The sequence below is a fragment of the Hemicordylus capensis genome, chromosome 2 (genome assembly GCF_027244095.1).
Source record: "Hemicordylus capensis ecotype Gifberg chromosome 2, rHemCap1.1.pri, whole genome shotgun sequence".
Lineage (NCBI taxonomy): Eukaryota > Metazoa > Chordata > Lepidosauria > Squamata > Cordylidae > Hemicordylus > Hemicordylus capensis.
The window spans coordinates 341220147-341244726 of record NC_069658.1 but is presented as its reverse complement, the minus strand read 5'-3'; the positions used below and the strand labels follow the sequence as shown (position 1 = coordinate 341244726).

Genomic DNA, 24580 nt, shown 5'->3' with positions numbered 1-24580 from the left:
GGGTAAAGGGCTGATTTTAAAGTGATTTTTGAAGTTTATGTGTCTTTAAGGTTAGCAATGAGAGTGGATTAATGGTTTGTCATTGAAAATCTTATATGCTAACAAAGAATCTACACTCAGAACACTTCCAAAACAACAAAACCCAGTACCCCATGGGTTAACAACCCATGGGGGTGGTTGGCACCCTCTTTGCAATAGACCACCACTCACTCTGGGCCACCCCAGCACCCCACAAGTGGATTTAAGGTTTTTCTCCATAGGGAAGAATGGAGGTTTCAGCAGCCCCATAATTGCACTTGGGGGGTGCTGGGGTGGCCCAGAGCGAGGGTGCCAACCACCTCCAACCACCTGGCCTCCTGTTGTGCCCAGGGATGGTCCAAGATGGTTTTGCTGCCTGAGGCAAAAGACCACCCAGTGCTCCCCCATCTGTGGGCAGGTGTGCCTGTGCTAGTGAGGGGGCATCAACACCTTCATTCCATCTCACCTACACCTGAGCTTTCAGCAGCACAGCTTCCCTCACGTCTGTGCCTGAGGTGACAGCCTCACCTTGCCTATCAGTAGAAACCAGCAAGAAAACTTTTCATTGCATCAAGATACATGTGCTCGCTTCCTGACTTCTGGACACTGAGGTGTCGTTAAAGATACACAGACAATAGTGACCAGCTAAGAGGCTGGCAATCCTGCTAGTGGGCTTTCTGCACGCCGTGCTTTGCTCTCTGCAATTGCCAGTGCAGCTCACCAAGGCTCTGCTTTGACCCGCCCCCTTCCTCAGCCAGAAATAAATGTCTGATGTAACATGGATTAGGACCTTGGAATCTCAGCTGTGGAGATAGGAAAAGGCACAAGGGGAAAAGGCTGGGAATCACCGACTAAGAGAATCTCTTGGGTGAGAAAGGCGGCTGGTCTCTATCTAATCCTCACCTGGAAATCTCCTGCCATTTAAAGACTTCACCACAAGGCTGTACAGGCTGAGGAAGGGCACAAGCAGGTATGGGAAAATCTTGTCTCTCTCTTCAAAGGGTACTGGGTTTATGGGAGAGGCTGCAATGAGCAAACTGTGCAGGACAATGTCAGTAATCTGAGCTATGATGAAGCCTGAGGGTGTGTCTTTTAGATCTTGTAGAAAATGTATATTGTAGAGGATTAAACACCTCTATAGTGCAACACCTGTAGAGCCAAATGCATAAATAGACCCTTGTAGAATTGAAATTTGGGACTTGAATAAAGTGTGGATATGCCAGCAGCTGCTGATAGGAAAAGAGTTGGATTTGGCAGCCGCTTACAAATCCAGCCCAATATCACAATGGTCTGTTGCATCTGTTTTCTATGAAACAGATATGTGAAGACTCCAGTACAATTGAGGCCCTGTGCAAACTCAAGGAGTGCGATGACTCATTCCCTAAGGACACAAAAATGGACATGGGGATGGCAAATAGTCTGAATTCAAGGAAGAGGAAGCAGGCAGAATGAGACGCCATGCGGTCACTTCCCAGTTAGATGGGGCTGCTGAGATTAGTTCAGTATGTTCAACCAAAGACATTGACATGGGGTAGCCCTGAATGCAGAGGCAAAGGAAGGAACAAGGGAGGGCTAGTGGTTTTTCAGTGTCTCCTTATAGGCACTGGAGAACCCTCTTTGCCATGGCTGGTGACCAAAAAGGCTGATGGGCAAATATGAGCACTAGCCCCCAGAGCATTTGTTGTTGGATGTTTGAGCGATCTATAAAGGAAAATGGCTTCTGGTCGAAGAAGTGCCATTTAAGGACTAACAATTTGGCCAGTGAGTCCCCTGTCCTGTCTCCAATGCTATATCACTTCAGATGCCCTGGGAGAATGCTCAACACCCCCACAGAACAGCAGAGGGGAAGTGTGCTCTTGATCCAAGCTGGCAGCCTTTGACACCATGGAGGACAGAGCTCTGTGTCAGTTCTGTAATATTAGCACGGTCAGCCAAGTGCTAATTAGTTTTCCAGTTTCTAATTCTCTCAGCAGATAACATGCTATTCCCTTTGTGCTGCCTTGTGGTGGTAAGTAACATGGGTTGGTCAGAAGCATTTGCTTTCAAGCTCTTTGGGAAGTAGGAGTGCCATTTGAAGTGACCATATAACTCTGGCTCTTGAGAATCATAGCTATGAAAAGGAGTTGCTAAGTCAACCAAGATACTTGGCTTGGCCGTGCAGGAAGGAGATCATACCCAAAGTTTTGGAGTTACCAAAAGGAAATCAGGTTATTTCACTGAATCAGTGGTGTCCAGACAATATTTAAATAAGGAATTATCCTTGAAAGTATTTTTATTTTATTTTATTATTTTTTATTTTATTTTTTGTTTGTTTATATTTATTTATATTTTCCATTTGACTCAAAGGCTCAAAGGATACAGAGAGACAAATGAGGGTGAACAATAACAAATGTTGCTGTTATACAAAGAATGGGGGCAGGGGTGGCTCCTCCTAAGAACAGCCCTGCTGGATCAGGCCCAAGAAAGCCCATCCAGTCCAGCATCCTGTTTCACACAGTGGCCCACCAGATGCCGCTGGAACCCACAGGCAGGAGTTGAGGGCATGCCCTCCCTCCTGCTGTTACTCCCCTTGCAACTCCTCCAAGCGGTAAGGTGAGGCAACAGCCTTAGGTGGCAAGTACCAAAGGCTAGGGTGGCTGCAGTGGGCACACCAGCCCAACCACTGACACAGACGCCACTCCACCTGCCTGCTGTTGCCATCCCGCCTCACCTCTGCTGCCCCATCCCTTGGCTTTTCCCTCCTCTGCAGGCTGTCCCCACAGCTGGCACTGGATGTGAGGAAGAAACCACCTAGCCCAGGGCTAAGGCTTCTTGTGGGAAATGGGCAAGGCGTCATTGTCGCCCAAGGACCAAAGAACAAGGACAGCAAGGAAGTGGTCGAAGGATTTCAATGCAGTCCTAATAAAGGAGCCAAGGGCCCAGTTCTGCATTTGCCATTCTGAATTCTGACACATCGGGGAGGGAAAATGCATGGCACCGATTCAGCATCAGAGAAGTTGATGGGCCAGTTTGCAAGTGATTTATTTAAACTGCGCTGCAGTGACAGGAATGAGCCCCTATGGGATATATCAGTTTGTGCTACTGGCATGCTGCAAAATGATACCAAACTAAAGTGAGTGTATAGATGTATGTTGCCTCACTCCTAATAAAACCAAAATAAACGTAATTGTGTTTTGAGCCCTGGAATGCAAGTGCGCACGCAGGGCTTAACCCATGGCCCCTTGGACCTGTGGGGTTTCAAGGATTCCTCTCTGCCTCCAATCCCAATGAGGTCGTCATCCCAAAAATCCTGCTGGCATCCTTCACAGCCCAAGGATCAGGGTTACATCTCCCAGTCCTCCCAGGTCAGTAGCTTTAAATAGAGGCTGCTGATTTAGGGAAGTCTGTCCGATGGAATGAGCAGAGCTCCACCGTGAAGCAACAGGGCCAGGAACCTGGGCCTCTCAGGAGTGCACGGCTCCATCCACGCAGCTTGGCCTCAGACTCATTCTATGGCAGTCATTTGGGTTTCTGTGCCTACAGCCGAAGGTCATGGGAAAACAGGGCCCAAGAGAACAAGTTGCACTAAGATACAGACTACAGGAAGATAACTGTTAATTTCACTGCAGTCACAAAACCGTGAAAGCATGGGCTAGCAAGCTGACTATCAGTCATGTGACTACAAATCTACTCCATCTCCCTCAAGCTTATGGGACAGCTGAAAACATGGTCTGGTGTCAGAAGTGAGCTGCTTCGCTAAAAGCCATAGCAGCATACTCTTCAACAACTGACAGAGGAAAATTCTCACTTGTTATCACTGCCTGGGAGTTGCCCCACATTTGATCTCACACATGGCCTCTCTTTGATCTGCTCTACACAAGCAGAAGAATGAGGTACTGCTGTGAGGTGCTGGAACTCTGGACAGCACTATTTCAGACTACGTAGGGGACACCATTTCTGCATGTTCACCAATGTGAAAAATTCCCTGAATTAATATATGAAAAAGCAAATAAGTGGGAAGGATATGCTAAAACCTTCTTCCTGGTGTGCTAGTTTACTGTCTATGGAGAGCTTTCAAACTGGGATCTTTCACCGGCATTCAAAAATGGTACAGCCTACTCTACCACCTTCTGCCTCCTTACTGTGTTCTGCTGAATGTGTCAACCAGGCCTCTAACATTTTGTGTTATTACTGTACTTCAAAGTCCATTGCAGAAAGTACCCCAAGCCTCCATAGCCATGTAGAATTTTAACAAATCATTTTCATTTTCAGTATAATATCAACATAGATAGCATGAGAGTGGGGGGCATATATGCCTTCATCAACTGCTTGTGGGCTTCCCTGAAGCATCTGGTGGACCATGATGGGAAACAGGATAGACAGGCCTTGGGACTGATCCAACAAGGTGCTTCTTGTGTTTTTATGTTGTACAGTGTTAACTCTCCCTTAAACAGTGAGGCATGAAATGTGTGGGATGTTCAAATGGAAAGCACACCCCAGCATCTTCTGGATATTCTGTCTTATGTCACACTAGTTGCAATATCTAGTGAGTGTCTGGTCCTCCATTCTTGTGCTTCTCAACCATCCTCTGCACATCATAGAGGACTCTGGGTTGGGTGGCGATTTATTTATTTATTACATTTATTACATATATAAACCGCCCCATCCAGAGGCTCTGGGTGGTGTACAACTTTTAAAAAAGATATAAAACCCACAATTCAAACACAATGCTAAAAACAATATAAAAATGATTAGAACCATTTAAAACCAATTAGAATACTTTAAAAAAACACAACACTTTACAAGCCTTGGAATGCCAGGCCAAACAAATAGGTTTTTAGGGCTCTCTTAAAGGCCGACAGTGAGCCTAAACTGCGGATATCTGCCGGGAGTGCATTCCATAGACCAGGAGCAGCTACAGAAAAGGCCCGGTTCCGAGTCGCCACCAGAAGTACTGGTGGTAACTGGAGACAGATCTCTCCAGATGGCCTCAACAAGTGATGGGGATCATACTGAAGAAGACGCTCTCTAAGGTAACCCGGACCCGAGCCATTCAGAGCTTTAAAGGTAATAACCAGCACTTTGTATTTTGCCCAGAAACATATCGGCAGCCAGTGCAGCTGTTTTAAGACAGGCATAATATGGTCTCTCCGGGTTACCACAGAGACCAATCTGCCTGCTGCATTTTGAACTAACTGACATTTCTGAACAACGTACAAAGGCAGCCCCAGATAGAGCACTTTGCAGTAGTCAAGCCTGGAGGTTACCAGCTGTTGCACCACTGTTTTGAGATTGTTCTCTTCAAGGAATGGATGCAGCTGTCAAATCAGCCGAAGCTGATAGAAAGCGTTCCTGGCCATAGCCTCCACCTGAAATACCATGGTGAGGCCTGGATCCAAGAGCACTCCCAAGCTGCCTACCTGTTCCTTCTGGGAGAGTGTAACCCCATCCAGCACAGGAAGATCTAACTCATCCCTTAAATTCCAATCCCCCACAATGAGCACCTCCGTTGTGCTTGGATTCAGCTTCAATGTGTTATCCCTCATCCAGCCCATTACTGCCTGTAGGCAGGCATTTAGGGAGTGAATGCCATTTCCTGATTCTCAGTTAATAAGGGGATGCCAGAGAAATCAGAAGGAAAACAGGAGAAATACATTGGCCTCTAATCTTTCCAGATTTCTGTGTGAAGATTGCCAGTGCTGTCCGTTCAGTGGACTCTTTAATTTGCACACAGATCAGTGGCAGAACACATGGTCAGCATTCATAAGGTCCCAGGTTGGCATTTCCAGTCTAAAAGGGAGGAGAGATCTATACAGAGGCCTTTTACAGTCCTGCTACTTGACCACTTGGAGATCTAACTTGGAGGGTTAGATGGATCAGTGTATAAGGTAGGCCTGCTCAACTTTGCCTCCCCCCAGCTGCTTTTGGACTACAATTCCCATAATCCCCAGCCACATTAGTCAATAGACAGGGATTATGGGAGTTATAGGCCAACATCTACTGGAGGACCCAAGTTGAAGAGGCCTCGTATAATGTCATATATCTCTAGACCTCAGTCTTATTGCCTCTAATACCAGCCTTGCTTTTTCAGATAAGTGTTCTTGCATCAACAGCAGCCTTCTCCCTGGTTCTTTGAAGCAAATTGCCGGACCTCCTCCTCCTCCTCCTCGGTGGCAGGCACATTCAATGAGGGATCACTCCTAAAAAACAGATGAAAATTTTGTACATATTCCTACAATCAAGTTTAGATACCTACAATTCAGTTTAGATCTCATTCACATGTACATTTCTGCTTATCACACAATATTGCCTCTGCCCCAAATAGTGACATTTCCAGAACTGCAGAATTCCCAAGCAAGATCAGCAGGCAGGTGAGCTCCATTTTGTTGGGAATTCTCTCTGGTAGGAGAAACCCTTTTTCATTATAGCAGAGTGCACAGAGGCACAACACAGCAGAATTTAGTTAGGAATGCATGTATGCTGAGAGTAAAGTAACTTGGAGCCAGTTCATAGTTTCAAATCAATATGAATGGTATTTATTAGAGAACTCCATTCTAGATAGGAAAGTGAGGAGTTAGGATCTCTAATCTAGCTAGCTAGCTGGATGCAGATGGTTTCTGCATCTCTGCACACATGGTGCAGGGGAGAGGAGCTTGCATGTTGCAAGATAGAAGGAAGGGAAGAGAAGGGAAGAGAGGAAGAGGAAGTGCAAAGTAGGAAGGAAGGAAGTTAGTCCCTAAGAGTAACAATCTACATTCCAAAGGGATAGTGTCAGAGCAGTAGAGAAGAGATGACCAGTGTCTTGACCCTCTAACCATCTGACTCACTAGTCTGTCCTCCACTGTCATTAAGACAAGAGACAGTGCAAAGTCCTTCACTTCCAACACCCCCTCTCGATGTCTCGTGACTCAGTTGACAAGATTCATTTTCTCTCTCAATTTTTCAAAGCTGTGTCTTGATAGTGGCTTAGTGAGTAGATCTGCAAGCATTTCATTTGTTGGGCAGTAGATCAGCTTGATTAGTCCATCCTTTTGCAGACTTCTCACTACATGGTACTTCACATCAATATGCTTGGTACGCCTCTTTACATCTACCTGTTTGGAGAGTTGAATGCAGCTTTGGTTGTCTTCATACACTGGTATGGACTGTGGTACATCTATACCTAGATCTTTCAGTAGTTGACACAGCCGTGACAGCCCTGTGCAGCTGATACATATTCTGCTTCAGTGGTTGATGATGGTGTTATGTCTTCCTTGGTGCTTGACCAGCTTATGGCTCCATCTCCATAGAAAATTATGTGACCACTGGTGGATTTCCTTTCCGTTAGGTCTCCACCCCAGTATGCATCTACGTATGCTTCTAGTTTTGGTTCACTGTTAGCTGGCAGCTTGAGCTTAAAGTGTACAGTACCCCTTAGGCACTTAACAAGTCTCTTAATTGAATTCCAGTCCTTGACTGTTGGTGATGCAGTCTTTCTGCAAAGTAAGCCAACTGCTGTACTAATATCTGGCCTAGTGAGTGTACTAATGTATAGAAGCTTACCCAATGCTACACAATATCTATGGTTGTCAGATAGTGGCTCAGTTTGATCTTCTTGCTTTATGTCGTTCACTTCCATTGGAGTTGGTGTAGGATTCGCATCTTCCAGTCTGAGCAGGTTTATCAGGTCTTTAATTTTCTGTTCTTGGTTGATGAGGAAACTTCCATCTTTCTCTCTTTGTACTTGAATGCCCAAGTGGTGTGCAGTGTTGCCAAGTTGCTTGACTTCCACATCTCTGTTCAGATGATGCATTATTTCCTTGCTGTCATCTGGATTCTCATAGGCAAGAATCAAATCATCAACTTACGCCAAAATGTAAGTCCATTTGCCATCTCTGCATTTCGTGTACAGGCAGGGATCAGCTTCACTTCTTCCAGGGATCAGGAAGAGGAAGTGCAAAGTAGGAAGGAAGGAAGTTAGTCCCTAAGAGTAGCAATCTACATTCCAAAGGGATAGTGTCAGAGCAGTAGAGAAGGGATGACCAATGTCTTGACCTTCTAGCCCTCTGACTCACTAGTCTGTCCTCCACTGTCACTGAGACAAGAGACAGCGCAAAGTCCTTCACTTCCAACACATTTAGATACAAAAGCCGGCAGCCGATGTGTGAAGATTCATCCAATCCTGTGTTCCTTTGCAGTAGGAGAGATGTTTCCCCTTCCGCATTATGAGCCCCGCAAAGAGCAGAAGGTGCAGGCCCAGGTCTTTGTGAGAGAGATCAATGGAGGAGATGGTAAGTCAGCTCCGAGTGTCATAATCTCTAAGCCATTCATGAAATGCCGTTCTAACATCTTTGCCATTGGTGGATGCTTCTCACCTCACAGTGGTCACTTATAAAGTTTTCATAAGCACAAAGACCTGGTAAGGTGCAGACAATTAAAAAATACTGGGGACGGGCAGGACACACACATTAAAATAAAGGGCAGAAGTGGTGGTGATGGAGAGACTTGCACATCCGAAAATCACCATTTTTCTACTCCTTCAAGAGATCATTGGTGCAGTTCCGATCCAATGGGATGCTGCAGTGTATAAGTATATAATTTCTAGGATATCAGAAGGTACTTTCCCTATTTCTTTCTAAAGTGGAATCCATCCATTTCCATTAGCAGGTTCCAGCTCACAGCAATTAACCATCAAGTTGGTGTTGACTCCTGGCAGCAACAGTCAATGGGGTTTACCATTGCCATCTCCCATGCAGTATGAGATGATGCCTTTCAGCATCTTTCTATAATGCTGCTGCCCAATATAGGTGTTTCCCATAGTCTGGGAAGCATATCAGCAAGGATTTGAACCGGCAACCTCTGGCTTGCTAGTCACGTCATTTTAATTTACAGTATATCCTGCCCATTGTCACAGGAAAAAACACTTAAGGAGTCCTTGCTTTTGTCCTCTTTCTCGCTGTGTGTATGTATGTTTTCTCAGCCCCACAGCTAGACTTGGGAAAGAAGGTTAGCATTCCTCAGGACCTGATGATGGAGGAGCTATCCCTGCCAATAAACAGGGGTTCCCAGCTGTACCAGAAGAGGCAGAAGAGGGTGCAGCGCTTTGTGTTGGAACATCCTACAGGCTATAGACTTGTGAGTCCTGTTTAAAATGAAGTTGTGCCTCCGAGTTGGTGTTGAATCCTGGTGACCACAGAGCCCTGTGATTTTCTTTGGTAGAATACAGGAGGGGTTTACCATTGCCTCCTCCCGTGCAGTATGAGATGATGCCTTTCAGCATCTTCCTATATTGCTACTGCCTGATATAGGTGTTTCCCATAGTCTGGGAAACATACCGATGGGGATCCGAGCCAGCAACCTCTTGCTCCCTAGGCAAGTTACTTTCCCGCTGCACCATTAGGTGGCTTGTTTACACACTGGGAAAAGAGGTAGGAAACTCCTGAAAAGACAATCAATAGCAAGAGACGACAACAATAGCAAGAGGCGGCAACACAGGCAGCCCATTCACAGCTAACCCAACTGACCTTCGTCTCTATTGCCAAGGACATAATTGGGAATATCCAGCTTTCTTAGTGTGAGACACTGGAACCTCCCTTGTCAAGCTGCTGTGGTGGGGATGGCAGATCACACAAGTCATGTTGACAATGAAGCACAATGTGAGATGATGCTTTTTTTCCAGCTTCAGCAAGAAAATCCTTGTCATCCTCCCCTCTGCTTCCTGCCTAACAGGTCTTATGCACCCTAGGAGTAGGGGATGGCATGAGCCAAAGCATTTCTGCCCTGGTTGAAGCCAGTTGGAACAGGAAGTCAAGGCATTTCTGCCTTCACATCATCCTTCCTTTGCCCTTTGAGCTTCAGAGGGCACCTAAGAACTGGCAACGTGTTACAGGAACTGGACAAAACCAAATGGCAGACTTGAAGCTATCCATGATCTTTCAGTTAGTCAGATATCCTGGTCTAGACAATTACTGTTGATCTATTGTATCAAACCATTAGGTCCAGACACAAATCCTCTAGTGCAGGCTTCCCCAACCTGCGGGCCTCCAGATGTGGCTGAACTACAACTCCCAGCATCCCTAGACACAATTTATTGTGGCTGGGTATGCTGGGAGTTGTAGTTCAGCAACATCTGGAGGCCCACAGGTTGGGGAAGCCTGCTCTAGTGGGTGCCATGTTTCTCAGTCTCTCTTGCTCAATAAAAGCCAATATCTGGGACTTAAAGCTACATGCATTGACATTAGAAGAAGCAAATCTTACCTTTCTAACTAATGAGAATAATTATATGGAGGAACTGCCTCCCAGAGTTGGTAGGGAGGATGACTCCTGTGATCTTCCTGGGTGGCAAAAAGCCATCCAACACAAACACCTACATAAGCTTATGTTAAACTTACACTTAAAAATAGTTTACTAACTTGATATATTCGTAGTTAAAGGAAATCCAATCAATCACAGCCCACACAAATATCTGGTTATTGTTTCTGTTTTACATAGTACACCTTTGATAAGCACTTTTTTGTTGAAAGGGGTCCAAAACTTAAGTCGCTGTATTAGTTTTAGGGAAGTGCACACAGCGTAAGGGTAAAACAATGAGCCACAAAAGCAGTGTAAGCTACTGGACTGTAGATTTCAACAGATAGTCACATTTAGTTTTTAAAACGTTCACTCAGGTGTCTACAAGTGACTGTATGCTGTCATACTTCGGATTTCATTGTAGCTGTTGCTTGGGCCATAAAAATAATGCTCTTTTCCTTGTCTTCTTTGCAGATTTCAAACTGGACAGCAGGACCAGCAGGAGGATCCAACACAACCTATGAGGCAGTGGGAGGAACAGAAGGATCCATGGTCTGTTTACAGTTGCATGGAAGTGGGTGGGAAGAGTCCCACTTGTTTAGTATCCATTCTACTGTTCCATGTAGTTAATAATGGAGTAGTCTCATAGACTACTCCACTGAAAGTCAATATTTCAGTGATGATAGGATGATTCTACCTATTCATTCATGCACCAGAATATATACCTGATCTGATTATCCTTTAGTATAATGTTTTTTGTAACATGACTGAAGGTAAAATGTAATGGTAGCATGTATCACCATGGGAGCTCTCAGAGGATGCTGTGCTGAACTAGAATCCAAATCCTTCTCAACTTTAAAACAAATGTATAGCTTTCTTCTAATATGGGGAACCTACACTGCAGAATTAAACTTGGTTCAATAGGCAGTGTCTCTTCCAAAGGGATTTAGAGCACTGTAATTCTGGGAGGGGGAATAAGTCTTTGACAGAGTCACAGCAGCTGCATTCACACTTAATGTGGAACTGTGGATCCAATGGACTCACGATTCCACTCCCCCGCCCCCCCACCCCGTGCTCTCCTGCCTGTATTCGGACATTACAGAGAGCACTCTCTCTGCTGTCAGCAAGACTGCAGAGAGGAGGGGGGACTAACTGTGCAGGCTTCCTTCCTGTATGAAGGACAGCCCGCACAGCCAATCATGGCCGGACCTGAGGGAGGAGCTTTCCCCCTCAACTCCAGTTGAAGGGGATGCAGCCTGCAGTTCCAAATTTGGACGAAATTGCATCTAACTTCAAGTTACGGTGATGAAACTCACTACAACCCAAGGATTCAGTTTGGAGTTTAAAAAGCAGAACCTCGAGTCAGTCACTGCACAGAACTGGAGTTGCATGCATATGCACACAACAGTAAGAAAACCTTTGTCCCCTGAAACTCCGGTTCTGCATTAAGAACGCAGCCAGAAAGTGTGCAGAAACTATGATTCCTAGAATTCTTAGGAGAAAGTTATGACAATGATTTAAAGCCAATATCCATTTCTAGAGTAGATACATCCTGTGATCATTCCTAATGATCCCATTCTAGAAGAATCAGCTAGAGAAGCAGGAGGTGAGTGGAATCAATGCCGAGGCTCCGTGTAGTCCACAGCAGGATTGAAAGAAGCAGCCCTGAAGGAGGTCCAACCACAAAAGTTTTGGGAAGGAGTGCTCTTGCATAGGGACAATTTTGCTGTTTACTTTAAGCAAATGCAAAATTATCTTCCCACTACTGACCCAAAAAGCAGCTTCAAACTGCCCAATTAGCATCCTTTCTCTGCCATTTACCATTCTCCCTCTCCCAGAAGATCCAGTTTAACTTGTGTTATTAGAGGACAAGCTGAGGAAACCTCTTTGATGATGCAAAACATTGTAACCTTTGCCTGTTTGACTTTCGCTGCTAGTCTGTCCATAATGCCGAGGGGAAGGAGAACTATGAGGCACAACTTCATTCAGCAGCCTCAGGAAAGGGGGCAGCCCCCAAAGTACCTAAGAAAACAAGCAAAGTCTTACAGATGAGCAAAGCCCTGAATCCCAATGCCATCGCTCCAGGTAATGAATGATTCACAGCTCCATCATGATTTTGACGAGCCTTTCAACACAAATGCAGGCCAGTGGAACATTTAATGAATGTTCAAATAATTGTGTGACAGTTGTCATCTGAGGAACTTCAGCTGGTGTCAGAAGAGAAGGAAAACCTAAGACCTATCCCAGTGTCTTTCTTCCACTATTAATGTAGCTTGTTTACAGTAGTGCAGGAGATTAGTGCAAACTCACTTCTGGCTACAAGCCCCACATTTCAGATAGAAGTTGTGTGTGTATCTGTTGCCAGATTTGGCTTTTTTAAAGCCAAATTCTGGGTTGCGGCCCATTTGACCCATGAGTATACCCCTTAGGTTCTGGCATCAACTGCAAATCACCTGTGAGATATTCTTTCACAAAGCCCAGATGAATCAGGTAAGACTCACTGAAATCAATGTGTGATGCTCACACACAAAAAATCTGCATTGTTGTGTCTTTATGGTGAAAGACCCATCAAATTCAAGATATTTCCTAAACGTATATTTCCAAAGAATCTTTGCCACACAGGTAGACAAATCCCATTACTGTATACAGATCCCTGAAAACAAACTATGAGCAATCAGGAACTTACAAAGATGAGAAGGGGAAACTTTGAGAAAGCTTGTGCCTCCTCCCCAGAAGAACTAAAAGTACACACATATCTATATTGTCTCTGTTATTTATCACATGGTATGACCCCAAACAGTTTGGCTCTGGTTCATGTAGGAGCGTAACTATAATAGGGCAAGGGAAGACAGTTGTCTGGGGGCCCACTGCCTTGGGGGGCCCCCCAGAGACAAGTCATATGACTGACTCCCTCAGCTGCGCACCCATCTGGACTTCCTTCAGTTGTATTCATCCTCCGAAATTGATGTGAGTGTTAAGACCTGGAGCTACCAGAACAGCATGTTTTTCTCTAGTACCATTAAATGACTTGCATCGTCCACAATTTACAAAACCTTTTAAAACATATTTTAGGATGATGTTCTATTGTGGCACATAGGGGTGTGTGTGTGTGTGTGTGTGTGTGTGTGTAATGTTTTAAAAGGTTTTGTAAATTGTGGACGATGCAAGTCATTTAATGGTACTAGAGAAAGACATGGGGGCTATTCTCACGATCAGCCAAAATTGGGCTAGGAGAGCTCACACTGGCTAGCCTGGTGGCTTACAAGCGGCTAGCCCGCTTTTTTAGCCCTCCCCTTAGCCCTGGTTTGCGGAGCAAGCGCTCCGCAACCCCGGGCTTTCCAATCGTGAGTAGCTGTGGCATGGATCCGCGCCATGGCTACTCATGAAGAGACCCCCAGAGGGGAGGCAAAAAGCCGCCTCCCGGCTCCGGGGGTCTCCCCAGTATGCCCTGCGTGCTTGCGCAGGGCATATTGGAGCTTCTAGGGGCCACATGACCCCCAAGCTCCCCAGCCCCCACTGGCTCCATCATGGAGCCAGCAATTGTGTGGGCGGCCAATCTGGCCTCCCAGGGCTCCCGCTGGGATCGTGTGCAGGCAGAGTGGGCTTAGCCCGCTCTCCCCGCAAAAGCAGCAAAAGCAGATGCTTTTTGTTACCACCATTCAGCCTCATTTAAGACTTCTTTACTTCATGAGCTGAGCTTCAGTGAGGGGGGTGGGCATTTTAAAATCTTGTCTCTGGGCCCACTCCAACCTTGCTACGCCCCTGGGATCATGCTCAGTTTCTAGGTTTCTTAGTATGCAAGTTAGTACCTCACTAATGAGGTACTTCTCTTCTTGTGTTGTGAGCCTCACGTTATCTGGAATGTCTCGCACTCTGGTCATAATCCCAACCCTCCATCTGTAGTAAGAGCTTTCCTTTTACATACTTAAAACACGTGTTACAGCATAACAGGGCACAGTGTCCCTGTGTGTTTTGTGTGTATGGGTTTTTTGAATGAAATCAATCCAAAGAAGAGCTCACAATATCAAGAGTCATCAGTGGCTGACATGATGTCCAGGCTAATATTATCACATTTATCCCCATTCGCAACAATTGATTTCATTTCAGCATTTATAGAACATCTGGTGCCCTTCTTTCCCCTTCATGTACAGTAGTCTTCATGACTGAATTATATGCAACCAAGGAAACCTTTGATTTCACTTGGATCCTTTTCCTACCCTATGTTCTAAGAAATTTAGAAAGTCCCCATCGTTTGTGCACACATAGTAGTTAAGAAATTTGAAGTTGGATACTTCAGGCTTATTGCTATAATTAAGGTGTCTGGCTTCAATTTGGAATTTCCAACTGCAGGCTATTCTGGACCTTTAAAGGGAGTGCCGCCAGAGAAGTTCAACAGCACAGCCATCCCCAAAGGCTACCAGTGCCCTTGGCGGGAATTCCTTAGCAGTGAAGATTACCAGGTAGACAGTGAGAACCATTTGCCGGAACCTCCCAAGAATGCGAATAGTTTTGACCTTAGGACCTTCAACAGGTAATGGCAGCATTCGGTTTATACTGTATTTGTTCGATCAGCAGTTTTACATAAGATATTCAGAGAAATCTTTTCAGTCTGGAATACATCTCGTGAATTTTGGGAATGTGGGACAGGAAACAGAAGAAAGTCAGTTTTAAATCAAATGTACATTCTACCCAATGCCATTTTTACATTTTGAATTTTAAACACAGGAAGTACAAAACTAATGTGAAAGAGATTTAAGCATCACCTGTAAAACTGCCTCTGTAAATTCTGGCCTTTTCAAAGATTCAGGATCAAACGAAATGTCATGCAGAATGCATGTACTTACTATCTGATGGCCTTTTGTTTTGTTTTAAAAGCCACTTTAGGAAGTTGTGATAGATAATGGGGAAACCTGAATGGAGGTGCTTAACATTTCCTCATCTGCATTTCCCCAAATGAAATAGCACCCCAGGTGCACCCCTCATAGTGTTTAAAATGCATATTAGTGCATGCTGTCTACTGAGAGAGTGACATTTAAAATGTGCTTTAAAAACTGCTTTGGATCTTTCTTACAAACCATTTTGATAGCTGGTTTATGATTATAGACGTCACTACAGGAACAGGAATAGGTTGTTCTTCAGTACCATGATTGTGGTCTTGTGGCAGCAAGCATGACTTGTCCCCTTTGCTAAGCAGGGTCCACCCTGGTTGCATATGAATGAGAGACTACATGTGTGGGCACTGTAAGATATTCCCCTTACAGGATGGAGCCACTCTGAGAAGTTTTAGGTTCCAAGTCCCCTCCTTGGTAGCATCTCCAAGATAGGGCTGAGGGAGACTCCTGCCTGCAACCTTGGAGAAGCCGCTGCCAGTCTGTGAAGACAATATTGAGCTAGATAGACCAATGGTCTGACTTGGTATATGGAAGCTTCCTATGTGAGAGTCTCTGCTCACTGTGGTTGCTTTCCCCCTAGTATTTTGTCCCAAGTCCTGCCTTTGACAATAGATCTTTATTGACCCCAAGCAGAAAACTAGATATGTGTGCGCCATTGCAGGACTTGACCCATTTTGACTAGCTGGGGCTGGGCCTCCCAACACTCAGTTTCTGTTGTCAGTATGAAATCGTATGACTCCTCCACAATGTCACAAACCTGCCACGAGCTGGGGAGGGAACACTTTTAACAATTTTAATTAAATGAATATTTGGGGAAGGAGTGCTGCTAAAGCAAACTTATTTTAGCTTTGCAGTTGATAAAGTTACTTTGTTGAAAACCAAAAATACCCAGCTCCTAGGACTGTCTTCCATGATGATTAGAATCTTCATTTCTATTAAGTCATGTCTGCCCTCCCAGATTGTCAAGCAGTATGATCAAGGGAGGGCTACTCCTGAACGCACTGTCTCCCGCCACCAAATCCTGAGCAAGTTGCCAATACGGCTATCCGATGGTGGCGAATAGTCTGCGTGCGCACACACACACACACACACAAGCTTTCCCAGGCCTCTGCTTGTCCCGCAAGGTAAAATATTCAGGTTTTAGAAATGCATGAAAATGTGTAAACCCCTGCTAACTGAGCTAAGAGGCATAGCTTAAAAGTGGCAATTCTGTTGTATTTAGCAGGGGAAGAACAACTGTCCCTATCCAACCCCAGCACAGCATCCCTCCAGTGGTTGTTGCTAGTGTCTAGTAGCTTATGTTTCTTTTTAGACTGTGAGGCCTATTGGGACATATTTCTCTATACCAACTATTTTGAGCACAGGGTTCCTTTTGTCTATCTTCTGATGCCCTACTGAATGGATAGGGCATTTCTCTATTAAATTCTTACGTGCAATTGTGTGCCTTTTTTCTTTTTTCTTTCTTTTTTTGCACAGGGTCTGAATACACACAAAAGCAAGTGAGAATGGAGTAGAGAAAGAAAACATCCAATAGGGCAACAGAAGATGGGCTAAGGGAAAACTGTGCTCACTAAGGGTTGTCCTGATAATACACAAAAGTTTAATTTAACCCATTCTCTTTAATATGGTTTCTATATACAAACATGACAATATAGAAATGAAATAAAACCTTTCAAGTTAATGAAAAACATTTTTACAGACATAAGCAATCTTTAAAACAATAATTTTCAAGTCAAGCAGTCCCAGATTTGGTTGTGGAAGTCAATTGCATCCTATAAAAACTACTGAAGCAAAGGTTTTACAAATCAAACGTTCCCCAGTTTTAACCTCAGAAGTCCGCTTGATATAATGAGAACTGCTGGATGTTTCAACTTCTGTCTCCATAAATGGCTGTTTAATAAATGGCAGAACTTCTGTTCATAATTTGCAGTGCATGTTTGCAAAAAATCATTCATATGTTCTTCTTATGTAGGGAAAACATGTTGCTAAAAACCATGCCCCCATCTAGTCTTAGTTATTCTCCCTGTTGCTACTGTTTTACACCATGTCTTTTTAAAATAACCTTCCTGTGCCTCAACATCTTTAACATATGTTGGACCAGGGAACAGATCCTGACATGTACTCTTTAGTTTCTGTTGCTGCTCATGTTTCTCCATCCATAGCTTTGGATTTATTTATGGCCTCGCAGCAGAAACACATTCACATAGCTGCCTAGTTCTTTCAGTACCATATCCATTCTCTGATACCCTGTCCTATTTAAAGCTTTAAATTAATACTCAATAGAACTGGATGCCAAATTAATCCCACTTTTACCACCCCTTCACTTTAATGTCTCACTGGCTATCGACTTGCTGCATAACATTTCAAGAGCTTAAATTGACAATCTATCTGAACGTCAAGAGGAAATGTAAAAATTCATTTTATCTGGCCCTTTAAAAAGAAAAACGAGTCGCCAAAATAAATCAGGAAACAGACTAATTTCTCATACAATAAAGATTTCCTTCCTTAGTATCAAATGGTGAATGCTGCCACCTTTCAAGGTTGCACAGTATCAGTGGAAAGCCCAGCAACAGAGGAATTCAGGCATGTGGCTCTACTAGCTTGCTTAGGGTGACTTTGCCTGATCCCTGGGAAGTCTGGTTCCTGGGAACCATCAGCAACCAGCCGTTCATGCTCCCAGCAGGTGCATCACCCAAACCTGCCAGTTCTTCGGCTCTCTCTGCTGCCCTGGCTTTCATAACCAAGATTTGAAGCTGGGCAGAGAATGAGGGTAAAAGATCAGGTGCAGGGCTCAGACCACATACCTGCTGGGAGCGTGCACTCCCCAGGAACTGGACTACCTGGTGGTTGTGCAAAGCTGCCCTTAAGCATCATTGGAGGATCAGGGCAGGTCTTTGGACAAACCCACAGCATAACTTTGAAAGCTTTGTCTTAGTGCTCCAAATTGGATCTTTTTCATTGCCTTCAAAATTACTTTCATTTCAATGTGATCAATATTGATTCTCTGATTCCACTTTCAGAAGTGTTAATATTTTTGGAAACTTCCAATATACCAAAACAAATAGATTTTCAATTGCTAATGCTCCATTGTCAGTTAAAAGAGAGCAGATAGGTCTGAGCTTTATGCAAATATTCTTTTAAAGATGCTCAGAATAATTTACCTGAATATGTGAGTAAATGCAACTTAGTTTTAGATAACAGCACATCTCCCTTCAGTCATGCCTCGCCATCTGCGAGGTTCCATTCTGGGAAAACCTTGCAGTTGGCGAATTCACAGTAGATGAGCCATTGAAATCAATGGCAAACAGGGGGTTAATGGAATAGCGATCGTGAAAGGACTGCAACATATGGTTAAAAAGAGAATAAAATTCCCCCAAATCATAAGAAGTGAGTAAGAGGAGTGAAGGGAACCCCTGAAAATGTTCCCCCAAATGACCATGACCCCCCAAAATGACCCCCTGGCCCTGAAAATTGCAAAAGACACAGAGAGAAAAATCTTGCCAAACTGCAGATCTCAGGTCACCGTTTTCTGATTGTGGATATTCAAATCCATGATTGGGAAACCCATGGTTGGCAACAGATGACACTACTACTACTACTACTGCTACTACTACAACAAATATTTATATACTGCTTTTTGAATATAGTTCTCAAAGTGTTCTACATAGAAAAACAGTAAGAACATAGGAACATAGGAAACTGCCATATACTGAGTCAGACCACTGGTCTATCTAGCTCAGTATTGTCTTCACAGACTGGCAGCGGCTTCTCCAAGGTTGCAGGCAGGAATCTCTCTCAGCCCTATCTTGGAGAAGCCAGGGAGGGAACTTGGAACCTTCTGCTCTTCCCAGAGTGGATCCATCCCCTGAGGAGATTATCTTGCAGTGCTCACACATCAAGTCTCCCATTCATATGCAACCAGGGCAGACCCTGCTTAGCTATGGGGACAAGTCATGCTTGCTACCACAAGACCAGCTCTCCTCTCCATTAATTTCATATTACTCCAGTAACAACTTAGGACAAATATGGATACATTGCATGGATGTAAGAACACAGGGGCTTAGAGAGACAAAATATTTCCCTTGCAGTTTGGGACCACTGTGGCATTCATCTTTCTTGAGGATGGCAACAATGACCTAGGTTGTTGTTGTTTTTTCAAGATGACCATAACCTTGAACACATCTGTCTGACTGTGGTATGCATGTCAACATAATGAGGCAGACTATATCCATTGCTGCAGTTCAGCAATGTTTGCCATAATACACACACATATCTGAGAAGTGGTCAGGACTACACAATTCATGAATTATCTGCCTCCTTAGAGTAACCCACATCTGAGCACCACTGAGTAGCAATAGTGAGGCTTGGTGAGCACCACTGAGTAGCAATAGTGAGGCACTACAAAAGCAGAGAAACTTGCAGTAACTGGTGCAACAAGATCCAGATTGCTTTATTTGTAATCTTTACACTACAATTAGCAATAGCAATAGCACTTACATTTATACAGTATACCTACCGCTCTATAGCTGGAAGCTCTCTAAGCAGTTTACAATGATTTAGCATATTGCCCCCCAACATTCTGGGTACTCATTTTACCGACCTCGGAAGGATGGAAGGCTGAGTCAACCTTGAGCCCCTGGTCAGGATCGAACTTGTAACCTTCTGGTTACAGGGCGGCAGTTTTACCACTGCACCACCAGGGGCTCAATTAACTGTAGAATGAAACAAAAGAGTTGCCTTGCTTGATCAGGCCAAGTTCCATCTAGGCAAACTTTCAGTTTCCATTACTGGGGGACAAAATACTAAGGCCTGGTTCATATGGACCCACGGTTCCATGCCCCTCCCCCATGTCCGGACGCTGGGGAGAGCATCTCTCTGCAGTTAGCGAGATTGCAGAGGTGGGGAAGCTGGCTGTGCTGGCCAATGGGCCAATCAGGCCAGAATGAGGGAGGAGCTTCCTCCCTCAACTCCGGCTTTGTGGGGCCAACCTTTGTATGTAATGCTGGCACTGCAGAAATGGAGTTTGTAGTGGTGAAACTCCACTCTGACCAAAGGTTCAGTGGAGTTCAAACTGTGGATCACTTTCCCTCACAAATTCCATTTTCCCTGGTTCAGCTGTTCAGGTTTGGAAACTGGAGGTGAAGGGACTTCCGGTTTCCCATTATGCATGAACCAGGCCTAAGGGTATTCACAGGACCGGCGGTGGGCAGGGGAAAGGTAGGGTCCAACTCACTTTCCCTCCAGACGTGCAAGCAGTGGCTCTTGCTGGTTTCTACACTGCGCTTCTTTTTAGACTATGAGCCTTTGGAGGACAGGGAATCTTATTATTATACTTCTTTTTTTGATGGAAACTGCTTTGAGAACTTCTTTATTGAAGCTATACATAAATAATAGGTGACATGATGCATAGCCCTCTGCTGACAGGAGGAAATTGGGAGCCCTCAAGAAGCCTTCAGCTTCTTTCTGCAGCAGACCAGGTATAGAGGGGAAGGGGGAGTGACGTTCATGTCTCTTCCTTTCCTCTAAAAGCCCTTTCAACTTGTATAAATCTGTTCCTGAATGTCATGCAGCCCTTTGAAATAAATTTATATGAGTTAAAAGGGCTCAGGGAAGGAGGGAGATGCAAAAATTGCTCCCTCTCCATGCCTGTTCTGCTGTGGAAAGATTTCAGCACAGTGACACAGATAGATAGATAGATAGTCTATGACCAACCATGTTGAAGGTTTTGTGTGGACTCCCAGCCCTCTTACCATCCCTGGGAGGCAGTGCATCATGTCACCCAACAACTACGGCTCCCTAACACATACATTTGATAAAATAAATGCCTGCAGTTGTGTGTTAGGCATCCCCAGTCTCTGTAGGAAATGGACTGTCACTAAACATTGGAGAGTTAAAAATGAAGCATGTCAGTGCTGAAATATGCAGGTGTAAGTACAAATAAGATGGATCATACTTGCTTGATTCAATTGTTTGAGGCAAATTAGCACAACGGATAATCAGGAATGGTTTCTGCTTGTGATCCACTTTTAACAATGGATGAGTGTGTTGGCAGTCAATAATTCTGCTTTCTCACCATAGCGTGAAATATATGCTTTGTTTGCAAATACAATGCAGCACTCTTCCTTTGTACTTGCAGGACTCCAACTCCATTTGGAGGGCCGTTACTAAATGACGTGTTCCCTGGATTTGGGATGGCTGAAGCTGAGACAGACACCATGAATAGCTTGGAGCTAATGTCAAACAGGCGCAGCTTTAACAGAGCACCTCAGGGCTGGATACAGGTTATGCCCGAGTCAGAGGATCTGTAATGTGTTGGAAATCCTGCTGCCTTTTTCTTCCCAACCTCAACACATGTTGGTCTTCCACTTTGCTGTATAGAATTGCAAGCAGGGAGCATCTTTAACATAGAATAGATACAGAGGCTGTTCTCTCACACAGCCCAATTCAGGCTAGGGAAGCCCAGCCTGGGTGAGGCTGTGCATGAGAACTGCTGGGATCGGGCCCAATCCTGGCAGGGCAGCACAGCCTAGTCCAGCTTTTAGCAGGGGTTAAGGGAGCGAGCGCACCCTTAACCCTAGTTCCAGGACTGTGCGTCACAGATGGGCACCTAGAAGGCCCGTCTCCTGGAGGAATCCCCCAATGTACTGTGCTCATTGCGCAGTGCATTGTGGGATTCCCGGAGGCCGGGATATGTCGTTCCAGCTGTCCAGAGCTTGAGCACTTGGGAGTGCAGTCTGCTCTCCCAGCATACTTCTTCTGATCGTCTGGGGAGAAGGTCAGGTTTGTGCAGCCTTCCCCTCACCTGCCTGGTAGGTCATGTGAATAGCTCGCTCCACAATATCCTACCCGCATACCATAGAAGTTAGAAAAGCCACTTCTGCTTGTTTCCTGCTGTTCCATGTATTCCCTATAAGCACCTGTCTAGGGCCATTCTTTTACTCTTCTACTGTACAATTACAGCATCCCATCCCATTCGCTGCCAGGTTTTTATAAGCATCATACAGTGGAGTGAGGCCAACTATCAAGGCTAGAAGAGCAAAAAGCCCAAATGTCAGAGTGACAGTGCAATCCTGCCCATTTACTTTAAATAAGCTGCACTAGGGGACTGCAGTATGATGAGGTACTTAATTTCTTTAAAGGAGTGATGTCTAACAACGTGAACACATTCTCTTCTGACAAATATGAAGTTAATGTCTGTTCAACAAAACAACAGGAAATCAAAAATATTAATGTATGCCAAGTACAGGTGAGAATGTTCTGAGATAAATCAAGGAACATGCTGTAGAGGCTACTAGCAGAGAGCTTTTTCACCCCACAATCATGGTAATATTAAGATTGTCTTGCAACCCCATTTTCTTTTGTCCTGGAAGCTGCTTGCCAAAACTTGTTTGTAATACCTTAGATCACCCCCAAGATCCAACTTTGAATTGAGCAGAATGAGTCATGTTGTTAAAGCTCAAGGTATCACACAGGAAGTTTTAATATGGAATCACAAAACTACATTGTCATGGTGCAATTTAAAAAACAACAAATAAATTTTAAAAACCACTAAGCAGTGCTAATTGGCTATCCTGTCATCAGTGCCTATTGCCCTTGGCTCTTACAGATACAGAGGTCTTTCACATGACCTCCGGCGGCTGCTGCGAAGGGTTGCAGAGAAGGCAGGGGCCCACCTGCCTTTCCCAGCAGAGGAGCAGTGGCGGAGTGGAGGGCAGTGACAGGAGCTGGGAGTGGGAGGTCTTCCCCCTCCCCCATCCCAGGATGCCCTCTGCTACTCTAAGTGTGATAGCTGCTCTAGGAAGAGCAGCTGCTGCACTCAGCACAGCTGCTCCTTCCCCCCAACTCAACGCTGGAAATGGTGGCAGGCCAAGGGGGAGCAGTTTAACCCGGCGGTGATCACCCAATCGCTGGCCAAGGTTAAAAACTTGGGCAGTTTTGGACAGCGCTGGGATTGGGCTCACTTCCGGCACTTCACATGTGCAGCCTAGCCCAGGCTGTCTGTGGCTGTGTGTCTGTGTCTGTGTGTGTACACACAGCCTCACACAATGGTGAGCTTGCCAATTAACCTTTGTTAAATAACATGGAACCAGGAAACCCATCCCTGTGGAATATTTTGGAAAATTAGAATGAAGGATTAGAGGAGTGCTTGAGAAATAGGTTCATCAGGGAAGGCAGTCAGGGCAGCAAACCTATGCTTACAGTGTTAATGGAACTTAATTACACATAAACTCTAGAATTGCAACTTAGCTCTCCTTTAGCCAGAAGCTGGAAATCAAGAGGAGAAAGTATTGTCACACAATAGCATTGTTATTAGTACAGTTCCTCTGCAAGCCCGCAAACAGGCGAGTGGACCACTGGTCTGACCAAATTGTCCTGATGTGTTCTACTCTGATGCATATGTAGATATTGTATAAAGCAGACACTCAACAGATGCAAGGTATCTACAAAGCTAGAGCTGTACATCTCCTAGCACTTGGAGTAAAATAGTGTATACCAGATCTAAGAGGAAGGCTCTCATTTAAAGACCCACTTGAAACAACTGAGAGTTGCTTTATTTTTGTGTTTATTCAGCTTCATAGAATTAGGCTGTGTAATTTTTTATGGGTGTTAATATATTGGTATTTATGTGGTTACTAAGCTGGGCAGTTCTATAGATCTTTGTCAGTGGTTCAGAGGCTGCCATATCTGTAAAATAATGTAATATTAACCACAACACTCAGCTGTGATTGTTTAGAGGGAATACAAGAGCTAATTTCTCTCCAAGAAGCACTTAATTACTATTCAGAACACTCAAAAGTAGAATTTCCATTCCATCTCCTATACACAGCGTGTGAGCAATTACATACATAGGACTATCACTGCATTTGTTACAAGGTTTGTGTCAGTGAAGAACTGAAAGTTATGTTTACATTCAGAAGTCTAATGGGGGAAATAAAATGAATTGTATTTTAAAAAGTCTTCTTGGTCAGTTATTTGATAAACAACTGTTGCTTTTCGTAAAAGAAAAGACATGCAGACAGAAAACTACTTGTGAAGTGAAGCTAATACTATGCAACAAATGCCTTCATAACTTGTAGCAAAAACAAAGAGCACTGTGGTACTTTAAAGCCTGTAGATGTGTTGTGGCATAAGCTTTTGTAAAAATGGCTCTCTGTTGGTTTTCCTGTAACAGCCAAATGCAGTTACTCCTCTGGAGCTCATTACCTGGAAGCGCTATTCTATCAGGTACAGCACTACCAGTAGCATTGTGGACAGTAACTAGGAGGTTGCCTTTAGATACACATGCACAACTGTAGTTTGAGCTCTAAGGACAGAGAGTTTAGATGAGTGCAAAGTAACCAAGGATAGTTGCTGTCCATTTTGTTGGTTCTTCTATACAGGTTTTTGCACTTAATGTTACTTACTCCTGAGTGACTTAGATG

General features: G+C 44.5%; 1 protein-coding gene across 1 annotated transcript; it reads left to right on the top strand.

Moving 5' to 3' along the window:
* Positions 1-815: 815 nt before the first annotated feature.
* Positions 816-24113, top strand: MYOZ3 (myozenin 3). The gene is made up of 7 exons (XM_053288232.1): positions 816-988; positions 8175-8267; positions 8957-9111; positions 10741-10818; positions 12204-12351; positions 14617-14797; positions 21295-24113. The coding sequence occupies exons 2-7, from the start codon at positions 8183-8185 to the stop codon at positions 21464-21466; spliced, it is 819 nt and encodes a 272-aa protein (XP_053144207.1). The 5' UTR covers positions 816-988; positions 8175-8182; the 3' UTR covers positions 21467-24113.
* The last annotated feature ends 467 nt before the right edge of the window (positions 24114-24580 follow it).

Excerpts from the sequence above, each read along its gene's own strand:
- MYOZ3 (XM_053288232.1), top strand. The coding sequence starts at position 8,183 with ATGTTTCCCCTTCCGCATTATGAGCCCCGCAAAGAGCAGAAGGTGCAG. Across the intron at positions 8,268-8,956 it reads AGAGATCAATGGAGGAGATG|CCCCACAGCTAGACTTGGGA; the intron begins GTAAGTCAGCTC and ends ATGTTTTCTCAG. Across the intron at positions 14,798-21,294 it reads GACCTTAGGACCTTCAACAG|GACTCCAACTCCATTTGGAG; the intron begins GTAATGGCAGCA and ends TTGTACTTGCAG.